The 15,083-nt window shown below is 44.1% G+C and overlaps 1 protein-coding gene across 5 annotated transcripts in view; it reads left to right on the top strand.

Moving 5' to 3' along the window:
- The first annotated feature begins 4,285 nt into the window (after positions 1–4,285).
- Positions 4,286–15,083, top strand: part of CERK (ceramide kinase) — a 55,266-nt gene continuing 44,468 nt past the window's right edge. For 3 of the 5 annotated variants that reach the window (XR_008308761.1, XR_008308762.1, XM_053256971.1), the window contains exon 1: positions 4,289–4,671. Coding sequence is in view for 3 of the 5 variants with exons in the window: in XM_053256971.1 (XP_053112946.1) it covers positions 4,533–4,671 (139 nt within the window). In the remaining 2 variants the exon portion in view is untranslated. Of the gene's footprint in view, positions 4,672–15,083 lie in introns of all 5 variants that reach the window. The other 2 variants (XM_053256973.1, XM_053256972.1) reach the window with 2 other exon arrangements.

The following is a 15,083-nucleotide window of genomic DNA, read 5'->3' as shown; positions in this document are numbered from 1 at the left end:
TCAACTCATGAGCATGCAGTTCAACGGAAGACCAAAGATCTTGATGAGCCTAAGGCCCTCCCCAGTAGACTGGCCCTCTCATGAGAGTGCTAGTCCACTGGCGGCAAGCCACCATGGGGGCAAGAGTTGTTACCATCCAGGCCTGATTTATATGACAAATATGCTCATTAGCTAGCATACAAAATTAGGCCTGTCCCATAGTGTCACCAAGTGACCAAGTTCTTTTATATAGTGACCATGTAGGATCTGGGCGCAAGGAAGAAAGGAGATCAAACCACTCCTAAAAGGATTCAATGGGCTTTATTGAGTATAAAAGAATAACAACATCAATCAAGCTGAGCAGGAAGCAGAACATCCTATCAGTATTACTAACAGTATTTAAGCAGAACATCCTATCAATATTACCAACAGTATTTATTTCAACCCTAGCCAGCACCAATATTCACCCAGTGTTCCTAACTAACATATGTGTGTGTGTTAAATCTTCATAAAGCCTAATATAATTCAGATATAGACAGAAAAGGGGGGGGGGGGTAAGGAAGGCTGAGGGCTGGCATGGTTTGGGGGAGATCAGGAATTAGTAGAGGAAAAGGGGGGGGAGGAGGAGGGGAAAAGATGGAGGGATCCAAGGCTTGTAAGGGCAGCATATTACCAGGATCAGAGAGACTTGAGAGCGGTGGATCTCTTCAGCTGAAGGAGCAAGGCCTTTCGTTGGAGACAGGAGCTTTGGATCAAGCATGCAGTTTGCTCAGAGCACGGCTGAGAGTCAGAGCACCATGGCTGGGGAAGTCTTGACTTCTCACTGCGCAGTAGAAGTCACAGACAGCTCCTGTCCATGGACAGAGTTCCTGCTTGTTGCCCCGCGGCTTAGCAGCAAACTCTGGAATGGCTTGTGAGCAGGTCTTACATGTAGGCACAAGATTGCTCATAGGCACAAGACTGCTAGCTCTCTGTCCAGTAGCCTCATTCTTTATAGTTGTATTTTCCTTTGATCTGTTCAAATCTCATCTTTTCCTGGGTCCCAAAAGGTGACAACTTGCTGCTACCTTCTGGATAATGTCTTTTAATTATTCAGGATATTGGCCAGTCCAGAGAGATCTGAATCTCATCTTCTGTAAACTGTGCACTTAGGGGGGTGGGGGGACTTTCCCCAAAGCAAATCTGCATCTCTGAGCTACAAATGGCATCTTCCCAAAAGGTGTTAAAAGTCAGGAGTTAGTGAGAGAATTAGTTCTATTTGTGTGAGACAGCAATTACATTATTTCTTGTGTATCTCTATCTAGTGTGTAATTATAACAAGAGAATATTTAAAGTAACATAAAAAGGGGTACATGTGTGAGACGAGTTAATCAATACATTTGACTAAGGCAGAAGCATCCTGTCAGTGAGGTAAGAATTAAAGTCTACAGGTGTTTTCTTTGTATGCATTTACCTATGTTGAATCTCTATAGAGAGCAATTGAGTTAATCGTTGACAAGGATTAACGCTGACTTCTTGCAACAGGAGAGGGGAGATCAGCCTCTGGCCTCTTCCACAGACATTATCTGGTAGTGAGTCACATATTAGCATTTGATTAACTCAGGCCTAGCCTTTGTGCTTCCTTGAGTATCCATTTCACAATACAATGCTGGATTGCCTCTTCCCTCCCAAACCAGTTGAGATCTGGGATGTCAATTCACCTTGAGTTCAGGCCTTAATTGACCTCTTAATATAAAATGAAATCAGACACAGGCCTGAATTCCACATACTTCTGAGTTGGTACCTTTAAGTCTAAGGTTGGGGTACATACATGTGCCCGTAACAGAGTGTGGTTTAGTCTGCATCGACTGCTTTGCCAGGATGAGCAATCGGAAGAGCATGCTTGGTCACAGCAGGCCAGATCCCAGGATCTTTTGCCCTCCCTCATATAAATATCCCCTCTTAGGAAGTCATTATGCTCCCTTCCCTTTCCTGAGTAACAGAGAAACAGTGCACCACAAGATGCCCCCCCCCGACCAGAAATTATGCTTTTGAGAGACAGTTTTGTTTCAGAGCTTTTATGAGGGCAGCAGTGCAATGGCTGTCAGAAGAAAGGCTTGCATGGCATGGCATTTAAAGGGATTCAAATGCCCTTGCCCTGCCGAGAGTGGGTGGTCCATTCCAAAAAGGCTCAGTTGTGTTCAGCACTCCCCCTTCAAGATCATGGCAAATGGCTGCCATTCTAGACATGTGCTAGCACCTTGCCCACAGTCTGGTGACATGAGTACTACGGAGCTTGGTGGGATGCAGTCTTGGTGGACCAGGAAGAGGGAGAGGCTCCCCTGCCCTGAAATCTGAGGATGCCAGACTGCAGTTGGACGAACATCTGTGATGCAATTCACCATTAGAAAAATTAACTGCAGGTCCGGCAATCTCCGGCAATGTGTTCATGGAAGCTTGCTAGCAAGGGCAGTCTTACTCCCTCAGCAGAGTGATAAGGCCTTTTCAGGTCCAAGGTGGCAGGAAGAGCCTGAAAAGGCTTGAAGCACTAATCAGAATCTGCTGCTAGATGTAAATCATAGAGATCTGTATTTACTTCTTTGGTTTCTGACATTCTTGCAAGTTTCAGCTTTAAATTAAGAGGACACGTTAGTCACTATGGGACTCTTCATGAGCAATTTAGTCTAGTATCAGTCATATTCTGAAACTTTTCAAAACTGGCCCACTTCTTAACTTACCACCCCCTAACCCCCCCCCATCCCCCAGCAACCATGGACACATAATCCATGATACAGCTAAATGTATGCAACTCACTGTTGGGTGCATAAGGTTCTGTGGATCTGGAGACGCATCAAACACAGACATTTATTTTTATCACATTTCTATACCGTCCCATATAAAATATCTGGGTGTTTTTCAAATTAAAAGCACAAACAACAATTAAAACATTAAATCATATAAAACAATTTAAAATAGCTATTAATAAACCTTTTAAAACATTGTGAACTAAAAGACTGATAAAATAGCTGCATTTTTGGGATTGTTGGGATTGGGATTGTTTTTAATGAAAGGCGGTATATAAATTTAACAATAAATAAAATAAATACATATCCAGATATCGCTTAAAAACAACCAGAGATGGGGAGGTTCCTGTTGCATTTGGAAGAGGTTTGGATCCAGAAGTTTTAGAAGATAACATCTTAAAGGTCCTACAACTGGAGCCACAGGAAGTCCCCCCCCCCACTACACACATACACTACACACACACACGAGGAGTGGGGGTGGGTAGGAGTGGGGAACCAGATTAGAACCATGGCAGTTATAACACTCGAGGCTGTGGAGTAGACATTTTCCTTAATTGTTTTCCCAGAGCCTTCATGGCCCACCCCTGCTATTGAGAACAGTCAAGAACTGCAGACTGCCTAGCTGGGCAGGGTGATAAAAGTCCCTGCCAACAGGAACAAAATGATCAGCGACCCTCCACCATCCCTGTCACCATCCCTGAAAGCTTTGCACCCTAATTGGGCACTTCGCTCACTTTAATGTCCAGGCTGTCCCTATATGGCGTGAGGGTCTCATTTGGACCAGTAGTTCTGCAAAGACCTGGAAGTTTTTCACGGGACTTTTAAAGCTCTTTAACTGGCATCTCCTCTGGAATGGAGGGGGTGCGTCCACATATCAGCCAGATTTACCCCGAAGTCCCTGCGAGTTAGCAGGGAGTAGTTCACACATTATTCGGGTTTTTTTCACAGCGTGTTAGAGTGTAGCCCGATTTATATCTGGGGTAAAAAAAATCCACTATTTGTGTCGGATTTGGGGGGCAACTTCGAGGTCGCAGTAAAGCCTCCCACCCCAAGAAAACCCCAGGACTCTGTGAGCGCCAGGAGCCGAAATCGACTTGACGGCACACTTTACCTTTAAACTCACTGTAAAGCCTGATGCTGTCTGGGAAAGCTGACAACTGATAGCGTAGTAGTGCTTTGTGTGGACTGGCAAGCGTGCGCTGTTCTTTTAAAGACCGCAAGAGAAGCATTTCCACAGAAAGGGGACAATCCGGCCGGATTAGAGCGGGGAGGGAAGAAGATCTATTGCCATGATCTACTTAACAAACGATGTGGTTTATTGTTATTTTTGCACACATCGCTGGAGAGGATCTCATGAGACTCTTAAGATTTTTTAATTCCTGCTGCTGCTCCCTTTCCCTGCTGCTATTTGTCGCCCTTGTCCTCGCTGTTGCGGCCTCCCGCGCTCCGCGATTTTGGCCCCCGCGAAGTGGCTGCGCGCGCCCTCTTTCTCTTGTGCTCTTCCCTAGAGGCTTCTCTTTCTTCTCCTTTCGAACAACAAGGGAGCGGAAGGAGTGAGGGCTCTCGAGGGCAGCGGCGACTTCACCAGCCTCCGCTGAGTTTGCGCAAGTCCCGACGCGCATGCTCCGTGAAAGCCAAGCAGCAAATTCTGAAGGATAACAGATTCTAAAACATCACACGCTCAGCAGACCGGCCGATCGTCACCCTCGCTGGCCGCTGTCCTCAGTCATGATGTCGCCTAAGCAAAGGAAGTTGGGCCACTGAAGAGCAATGGGCGAACAGCCCCCGTCTGGCTGGCGGAGCCGGCTCATCTCTTCGCTGATGATGGGGCAGCGTGTCCGGGAAGTTACCTTAGACCGGGGGGTCTTAGCCTGGTGGGACCCACAACCACCACCGCACAAAGGACAAGGTGAGCAGCTGCAGGAAACTCTGCTGCCTTCCTACAGGAAACTGAGAACCTGAAGGATCGGGGAAAGAAGGGTTAAGTGGGGGCGGGGGCATACCTATCTCACCTCTTTTCAGTGTCAGGGGCCCAGATCTGAGAAATCATAATTAAATAACGGCTCTGAGCATGGGCAGAGTGCTTCTCCTTCACCACTGGGTAACCACAGTCTGCTCCTGGAGGTCAACAGCAGAGCTTTCACTGCAGCAGTCATGCATGCTTCTCAGACAGAGTTTGGGGCCTTCCTGTCCATACTCATTTTCCAGCACTGGTTACAGAAAGGCAAAAGCTTGTGTTTTCTGGGGAGCATTGAGGATGTATGGGAGCAGGGCAAATATAGGAAGTTGCCATATTGCATATAAAAGCTGTTTGGGTTCAAATTCATTGAACATTGTTGAGATAAGAGTATCTAAATGTGCATTTAATCCAGAATTTACTGATTTGAAGTGTCTTTAGGAAGCTGCCTTCTGATATCTGTTTAAAAGCCCTGCTTTGGAGTATCACTAATATATGTATTTTTATTTCTGAAAAGTTACTGAAATACTGAAGGCAGCACCACACTTAGTGGGAAGTCCCATTAAACACAGTGGCACTTACTTCTGAGAAAACAAGCATGCAGGTCAAAGCACATCCTTGCTTCCAGGAGGTAGTTAAAATCTGCAGAATAATACAATTTCACTTCTCTTCTAAGGCACTCTAAAGAGACCTAACAAGACTTCTCCTGAAGAGGCTGGAACCTAAGTTTTGTTTTTCTTTCTTTTTCAGGTATTAGGGAAACTTCATTCCCTTTTAGGAAGGGTTTTTATTATTTGTCAACATTGTATTGCAGTAGGGATTTTTAAAGTGTATTTATGTTGTTAGTAAAGTATTGAGTGGAAGAGTTTGCTTCCAGCATTATTCTGCTGCACACAACACATTTGGACAATAGCTAGTAAAAGTTTTATGATGATTATATTAGCTTTCAGTAGTGAATCATTCTTATTTAACACTTTCCGTTGGTCAACAAATAAAAAAAGGTTGACCTTGTAGAATGTCACTTCTACATACTGCACATAAGGACAGGGCCCGCCCGGCCATTAAAGCTGGTTAAGCACCTGCTTAGGGGCCAAAAGCGGTGATTGCCCCTCTCACTGCCCCATCGTCCTCCCAGGCACCGCCCTGGCTACAGTGGGCAGGAGGGTGGGTGGGGGACACTGACAGGGAGCGCACATCTGCCCTCCTCATTGCTGTTACCCGCTGCTTTGCAGCAGTGGCAAGGAGGGCAAGTAAACAGGTGGGTGATGGGGAAGCCCTTGCTGCTCACCAGTGTTCCCTCTAACAGGGATTTCCAGAGGTTCTTCACTACAACTCCCAGCATCGCCAGCTGCAATGGCCTTTGACTGAGGATTCTGGCAGTTGTTCCTAGAACAACATCTGGGAATCCTTGTTAGAGGGAACACTGCTGCTCACCCACCTCCTTGCCACTGCCATGATCCCTCGGGGGAGATCCCTGATGCTTGGGTGCCCTGCATAAGAATTTGCAACACACTCACTTTTCCTACTTGTACCCTCTGAAGAATCTGTTCCCACAATGCCATTTTTGTCCATTCCAGGTTCTACTCATCATCTTGGGATATTTGCTGACATGAGCAAACATGTCATGTGAACCAGGGAATCACTAGGGTTAGCAGCAAATCCTGTGATCTAGAGTGCTGCAGCCAGAGGAACTGTTTGCTGTGGTTGTTATCAGTGATTACTATAATTGTCTGTATGCATAGATCAGGGTTTCTCAAATAAAGACTTTTGATACAGCCGCAGAGGCAGTAATTTACTGTCCCATTGATTTATGTCTGTGCCGTAGCCACACCTGTGGTCACAGCTAAAAGCCAGCTTGATACTCTGGGCAATTTCTGCTCTGGACTGCTTATGTGGACAAAAACTGTATTTTTAACAGAGTAAAAGCTGACCAGTGAAAGAGCTGAAGTCAGCTGGCACACACATGGTCCCTTGTGATGAGTAACAGTTGTCACATGTCTAGACATGAGAGTGCCTCATGTCTAGTCGCTCTCCAATAAGGATTGAGTAACAGATAGTGCCACCATAGTGGTTGTGATGCTTATATAGGGCTTCCTAGGTCAACTGCACGTGTTAGTTTGTAACCAGAGAAGCTTCTCATAGTTATTTCACAGAAAGCCCACTAGCACCTAGCACCTTCCTCTTTTATTCCATTCTGCAGCATCAGCATTCTGCAGCAGCTACACTCTTCACTTTCCCCAGTCTTTTAACTCAGAGCTGGTATCAGGCAGAAGTTACAGGTCCCAAAACATATCTCCTAACTTCACTATGGATGGATCTCTCCTGATCTCTCCTTCAGGTTAACTCAGATGATGTATGCTGTTGTACCAGGCTACATGCAGCAGTCATGTTGGCTGCATAAGCATGAAGCTACGTCATTCTCTCCCCTGCTAGGCTTATTATATTCCGTCTTCTAGAGCAGGGTTTATTAACCTTGGGCCCCCAGATGTTGTTGGACTACATCTCCCAGAATCCCCGGCCACAAAGGCCATGTCTGGGGATTCGGGGAGTTGTAGTCCAACAACATCTGGGGCCCAAGGTTAAGAAGCCCTGTTCTAGAGCTCCATTATCCTCTTTAGGATACCCTGCTTCCACTCAGCTCTCAACAACCTCTCTCTTGCTTTTCTGGACCAAGATTATTGTATATATCTCACCTGACCTGGCTTCTGGTTTTGTTGGTCTCTCCAGGTAACTGACTCCTAGCCTATAGTATGGAAAATATGTCTGCACACCACCATTAGCTCTTTGCCATACTAAGTTTTCTTTGGCATGTGCCTCCCTATTATTCTGCTGGTCTGAGCCCTCTTTCAGATGGCAGCAAGGGAAGCAGTGAGCCCAATGTACACTGGTTTATTTATGGCTGAGAAGGTCCTTCCCATTAAACTTGTAGAATGTTAAGTAATTTTTCCAGTTTCTTTGAGAACTTGGGTTAGCATTGGATCGCTCATTACTCTTTGACAGAGTGCCTTCCATAATTATTATTCTTCCAAGTCAGCTTACTCATACTTTTTCTGAGCTGGAGAAATTTCATATTAGTAATTTCCTAAGTGTCATAAAATAATGGACTTGGCATGCCCTGCATCAGCAGTTGGCTTGGTCGGACAGGTGCCAGGGTCTTAAGATCTTTGTGGAGACCTGATCGTTTCCATTTTGTATGTAAGCAGAAGTACAAGACAAAACACAGACTGCTGCTGTTTCTTGTAACAGTTTCAGTTCCCATCTGCAAAATAGAATATTAATGACCTACCTCTCAAGTTGTTTTATAGGTGATGATGAATGCACCATACATGTGATAATGTTATGCAGTTCATAATCATTGTTAGTGCATGACATACTGTGCAAACATCCAAACACGTAACATATACAAATTGCACAGTTGCATGGTAGTATGGCCATTGGAAATAATGGACAGGCTGTCACACAACTGCATTTCTGCTATTTTTGGAGTTGCACAAGAGCGAACTTGCACAGCTATGTGCATGTTATGTTGCAACACACAAGAAGTTTGCACAGTATGTCAGCCACCATGTGGATTAATGCTTCAGCAGATTGCATTAAGGTGGCACAAGTGTTTAAACCTAGAGTGGCAAATCTAAAACATGCTGACTGGTTAACTGAGCAGAGGCACCTTTTTAAAGTGGTGGTTCTCTTTATTTAGCAGTGGGGGAGCAACTGGCCCTATCCATCCCCAGCACAGTATCCCTTCAGATGCTGTTGCTGGGGTCTGTGTTTCTCTTTTAGACAGTGAGCCCTTTGGGGACAAGGAACTTTTGTTGAAAAGTGGTATATAAATACTCAAAGTATTCATATCCACCTAGATGTCAGAGGGCTAGCTTTAAGTAAATACACCATGGTTATGCCATGGGTAACTTAAGTGTTTGTCTTTACACCATAGGCGGAACTGGAGGGGCAGGCAGGGCACGTGCCCTAGGCGCCACTGAGGTGGGGGCGTCACGCCAGTTCCTGCCACCCCCACCCCATTGCCCACCTGCCCAGCCCCAGGGCCCCTCAGCCACTTGCCTCCAGCTCCGGCTGATCGGCGAGGCCTAGGATCGGCAAGACCTGCAAACTGCAGAGCTCTTCTCTCCCCGCGTCTCAGCTGATCGGCGGGTGGGCGGGACTTCCAGAGAGGTCTCCGTGCAGACCTCCCTGAAGCCTGTACTCGGCAGGCCAAGCAAGCCAGGAAGGAGGAAGCAGGCAGAGTTCTCAGCAGCAGCAGCAGCAGCCCCTCTGCCCAGACCATCCAGCACAGCTTTTGCCAGGTAGGCTGTGAATTCCTTTTTGTGGTCCCCCCACCCCTATAAGAATCTGCTTGCCATAGGGCTTTGATATGGGTGGTGGGGCAAGACTGAGAAGTCTCTGAATATTTAATTTAAAACAGACTGAAAAATGTGCTGGCTTTAAATACAAAAACTATCTAAAAAGGCCTATAAGTGGCTTGTTTCAGGGCAGAAAATTACAAAAACTTCTGGAACAAGTATATTTTATTTATTTTCATTCATTCATTCATTCATAAATGCACTTATGTTCAAGTTGTTTTGCAACCCAGAAGGTCTGAGTGAGAACTGTGAAGCATGTGTTGTGCTTTTTATTTTATTTTATATTTTTCTTGTGTGTGAACTGCTCCCCAATAACTTGCAGGGACTTCAGGGTAAATCTGGCCAACATGTGAATGCAGCACCTCCATTCAGAGGAGATGTATGTTAAAGGGCTTTAAAAGCCTCGTGTGAAAAACCTCCTGGAATCAAACTTTACTGAATTTGTTCAGAATTCTGAGAAAACAAACATAGGCTCACCCTGCATGGTTGAAAGTCTCCTTTGCTAATCTGCAGCGAGGAGGCCATTTTAATAATTAGTGTTTCTAGTGTGTTCTAGGCATTAAAAGTAGCACAAATATATAGTACTCAATGTATATCACTATATACTGTGAAGTGTGCATGTGTGTATTCAGTGAAATGTATTTCCAGGTAGCATACTTATTCTGAAATATCAGACTTAAACCCTTGGGGGCCTGGGGTGTGTGGAGGCCCTGGACTTTGAGGGGCTGGTGGCCCATTTTAAAATCTCATCTTGGCCCATTCCAACCTTGCTATGCCCCTGGTGGTCACAACACATGGGTTTCTGCACAACACCTGCACAGAAGAAACTTCCATGTAGAAAATGTGTCTCTTGTAAATTGACCCTGAATTTTCCATCCATGACTGGATAAAAGAACAGCACACTGCTTGTGACAGGAAGGGGCAAATTACAATGATTTCTTGGTCTGGCAAGGGCTTGTTTTGGCCCTGGCAGAACTTGGCTGTCTGTTCCTGTTGCAAATTCCTCTGTCTAGTGTGGCAAACTAATGTATCCTCCTCCCTCTTGGTGTCAAAGTAAGCACTAGTGTGGTGAATGCACATATACCCCATCATGAGCCAACAGTCATCATAAGACAAAGGCTGGCAGGAATCATTCACTGGTTTATAGACACACACACACACACACACACACACACACACACACACACACACACACCCCACCACCTTCTTCTTCCCCTATTTTGCTAGTGGCTATTTGGGCAGGTGATCCTCTAAGACAAAGTCATGTTTTTTAAAGAATGAGATGAGACAGAGAAAATGACACTTGGAATCCTCGCATAACTCCTGACTGTTCTAAGTCTTTTACAGAGATGGCTCATGTTTTCAGGTTTTGATCAACAACCATGCCTAGATGGTACAGTGTTCCTTTTAACAGGGATTTCTAGATAATGTTGACTACAAGTCCCATCATTCCTGTTTGGACAAGGGCGCAATTTCAGTGCTTGCCCTAGGCGCTATTTCCCCTAGTTTCGCCTCTGCTTTACACTCATAACCATCACACTGCTGTATTTCTTGAATAAGTTGTTGTTTAGCTTTAAATCTGAGCATTACAGAGGTTTATATTTGGATGGCAGGCTATTTAAAAACCATATAATTCCCTAAAAGAAATGATTCATTAGAGGCTACATGCCTAGCACATGTCTTTAAAAGAAATTTTGCACATGTTGATAATGAGTTCTTCAAGTGAAAAAGTCTACGGGGTTATTTCTACATCCCCCCCCCTTCAATATCTATTTTCAATATCTACTTTCTTTTAATTGCGGACATTTGGTCTGCTTCCTGAATACATCTTATGTAAATACTTCTAAATCTGGTTAAAGCTTGTATGTAAATAAGTGGTTAGCTTTAAATGCCACAACTATTTGGATATGGCCTTATTTAATGAAGTTGAGAATTTGAGCTATTGCTTAAATTATTTAACCAAACATTCTGAAGTATTAATAACACAACTTCTTTTTCCTAATGTAGGCATACAATTGTGGTAAGCAGGAAGCTCCTTTTATAATCAAAAGACATTAAAGTAGAACTAAGAACCTGAAAACAACAAAACATGAAGTTTTAGGAGAGAGGAAAAGTTTCTGAAGATAATATATCAAAGTAATCTACTGAATGTTATGGACCTCTGCTAAAGTAAATATTGTATACCTGAGAAAGATGAGCACGTAAAGGAAATAATCAGTTCGTGAACTGCCTTATATAACAAAGTAGGGGCTAGGTCAGGCCTTTCACATCACAGGAAGAAAAGCATTTTGTGCAAGCCTATTCATATTTACTCAGAAGTAAGCCCCATTGTGTTCAGTGATATTTATTCCTACGCAAGTGTGAATAGGATTGCAGCCCTAGCTTTGTATATAAAGGTAAAGTGGACCGTTGAGTAGGTGTTGACTCCTGGTGACCACAGAGCCCTGTGGTTGCCTTTGGTAGAATACAGGAGGGGTTTACCACTGCCTCCTCCCACACAGTATGAGATGATGCCTCTCAGCACCTTCCTATATCACTGCTGCCCGATATAGGTATTTCCCATAGTCTAGGAAACATATCAGCAGGGATTTGAACTAGCAACCTCTGGCTTGCTAGTCAAGTCATTTCCCCACTGCACATTCATATATACCAAGCTCTTAACTATGCTTGAGCAGACAAGTTGAATGTTTGTAGTTTTTCGTGTGGTTGTGGATGGCCTACAGATTGTGTCTGTTGTATGAACTTATGGGGCACTGACTGCAGTACTGCTCCATTTGGGTTGCCAGTGCCACTCTTTTTTTCTGATGCAGTTCCTGTTCTTGAACAGCTGCCTCAAAAGCAGAAATTCAGCAGCTGAACCTTGGATTCACTCTCTCTCCATGACTGAAAAAACTACTTGCTGGATTTCTGCCAACCACAGAGTTGCTACAGCATAAGAACTTTACCGGGGGCGAGAAGGAAAGGAATAGCTATGTGTTCTGTTAAACTCAGTGGGAACAGAATTGTCTCAGTGGTTTCAATAGTGCTTAGTCATGATTAACTTTTGTGGATCTGGCCTACTGTATTCTTAGTGGAATTGAAGACCCATTAAATGGAATTGCAGTTTGACTCTTCAAATTATATGTTTGTAGAAGGGAGGACTGAGAGAAAGGATTTGCAGTGGGTGGGCGGGAAGAGACATATAGAAAGCATGTGAGTTTTCTTTAAGAGACAAGTGAATGATTTCTAGAAAACACCTGGTGTCTGAAGTATGGGTTTTTTTGTTTGTTTTTAAAAATTATTTTATTGATCTGGTGTTTTTATGGAACTGAGAATGTAGTTGATTCCCTTGGGCTGTTCTCACTAGAAAAGTAACTTCTGCCTATGTGCCTACTGGGGATTGGGCTGTAGCTCTGGTAGAGCATATGTTCTGTATGCAGAAGATTCCAGGTTTGGTCCCTGGAGTCTTCAGGGAAGACTGGGAAAGACCCTCTCCGAAACTCTAGAGAGCCACTGCCAATTAGAGTAGACAATAGTGAGCTAGATGGACCAGTGATCTGACGCAGTATAAGGCAGATCCATATGTCCCCCCATAAAAATATTCCATATACATACAAAACTAGCATGTCAGGGACAAGATTCAAGGCTAGATTCAATTCCCTCTGCTAGTTAGTGGATGTCATAGGGTGGGGCTCAGGGTTACCAACATTCCATTGTCTGAATATGGGACACAAGTGGGGGGGGGTCTTGGAGGTAGGGTCATCTGGGGGTGCGGTCATCCCAGGTGTAATCAGAAGCCTTAGTAGCAATAGATTTGTAACAACAACAACAAAACAACACAAGCCCCATGATTTTACAAAGCTCCTTGTTCACAAAGACCATCCCACTTAGACATGGAGCAAATGCCAAATGAAAAACAGAAGAATAACCCCTAGGTTTATACACACACACACACACACTACATCCCTGCTCCATCACTGAAAGCCTACTGAAAGGCTGCTTTATCTGCCAGAAGTGGTGAGTCAGTTAGCATGAGTCTGTGGGTCTATTTATATTAGATTAGTAACCGATTAGTAACTTGCAAGATGTAGATAAACCCAGACAATTGCTCTTGCAAGTTTGCAGAAGTTGGGGCTTCTTTTGTGAACTTTGTTGTTTGTTTCACATTATAATATGGACTTCACACAAAATGCATACAGTTCAATGTAAATGCACTGAGGGTAGAGGGAGAGCCCCAGGCTCGGCAAATAATAGGGGGGAAATTGTGTCCCATACGGGACAAGAAATTTTTGCCTCAGATACAGGACTTCCCATATGATATGGGACTGTTGGGAACGCTAGTGGGGCTACACATTTGGCAACAAACAAACAAGGGATTCCTAAACCCATGTTTACCATGTTTACTAGTGTACAAAGTAGCAAGGAAGGGGGCATTTTTAGGGACAGGGCAGTGGTTGGAAGTGATGCTTTAAGAGAGTTTGAGGAACATTTAGCTAAAATCATCAAGGGGAAAAACAAAAACTCCTTTAAATATATCAGAAGCAGGAAACCTGTCAGGGAGGCGATTGGACCATTAGACAATGAGGGAGTGAAAGGAATTATTAAGGAGGATATGGAGGTTGCAGAGAAGCTAAATGAGTTCTTTGCATCTGTCTTCACGGCAGAGGATACTGAGCAAATACCAGTTCCTGAATCAGGCTTTTCAGGGACAGAGGCTAAAGAACTGAATCAGATAGAAGTGATGAGCTGATGTTCTAAACTGTCTGGAAAAATTGAAAACTAGCAAATCGCCAGGGCCAGACCACATCCATCCAAGAGTCCTTAAAGGACTCAAATGTGAAATTGCCAACCTCCATGCTAAAATATATAACTTATCCCTACAATCAGGCTCTGTACCAGAGGACTTAAAAGTAGCAAATGTAACACCGATTTTCAAAAAGGGATTCAGGGGCGATCTGGGAAATTACAGGCCAGTCAGCTTAATGTCTGTTCCAGGCAAATTGATAGAAAACATTTTCAAGGATAAAATTGTAAAGCACATAGAAGAACAGGTCCTGCTAGGGGAGAACCAGCATGGCTTCTGAAAAGGTAAATCTTGCCTCACCAACCTTTTGGACTTCTTTGAGAGTGTCAGCGAGTGTGTGGATAAAGGTTATCCGGTTGACAGAGTATACCCAGACTTTCAAAAAGCTTTCGACCAAGTTCCTCATCAAAACTCTTGAGAAAACTTAGCAATCATGGGATAAGGGGACAAGTACATGTGTGTATTGCTAACTGGTTGAAGGACAGGAAGCAAAGGGTAGGTATAAATGGAGAGTATGCGGCGCGCGCAGCAGCTTCAGAGATGAGTGCGTGTGCCGCGCAGGGCGCATGCGCGGCGCGAGCGCTTATCTCTTTTCAGCCTAATACAAACAATGACGGGAGCAGGGGCGGCAGGGGGAACTCTGCCACCCCAAGAAGATTTTTCAACGGACGAGCGCCGGAGGGGGAAGAGCGGCGGTGGGGGGGGGTTTAAGTACTACCACCCCCCCGCTTAAAGTCACAGTCCCCCCCTGCCGGACCGGGGGGGACTCCGGAACATGCACACCCCTAGCTATGAGTCCTTTTAGCCTTAATCTGATTCTCAATGACTCTGGATTGACCTCGCACTTGCCCATGCCTCCCTTCTCATTGTTTTTATTGCTTTTTATTGTTTTTTTCATTGTTTTTCTTATTGCTTCTTATAATTTTTAATCTGGATTTTTCAGTTTTATTACCTTTTTATCTCTTTTATTTTTAGTAATTTAAGTTTTTTAGTATTAACGTGTATATATGTAATCATTTTTATCTATTTTAACTTGTCTCTTTTTAAATTGCAATCATCCTTAATTTTAGCCTTTTCGTGATATGTAACCATGTAACTTTTAACTTATATTCACTATTAGTCCATTTTGTACTCATATGTATTCACTCATTTAACATGTAATTTTATGCTGGTCTCTGATCGTAATAAAGGTTGATTGATTATTCTTAAATTCCTTTCTCTAG

The sequence above is a fragment of the Hemicordylus capensis genome, chromosome 5 (assembly GCF_027244095.1).
Source record: "Hemicordylus capensis ecotype Gifberg chromosome 5, rHemCap1.1.pri, whole genome shotgun sequence".
NCBI lineage: Eukaryota > Metazoa > Chordata > Lepidosauria > Squamata > Cordylidae > Hemicordylus > Hemicordylus capensis.
Note: the sequence above shows the minus strand (reverse complement) of the source record. Positions and strands in the feature narration are given on the sequence as shown.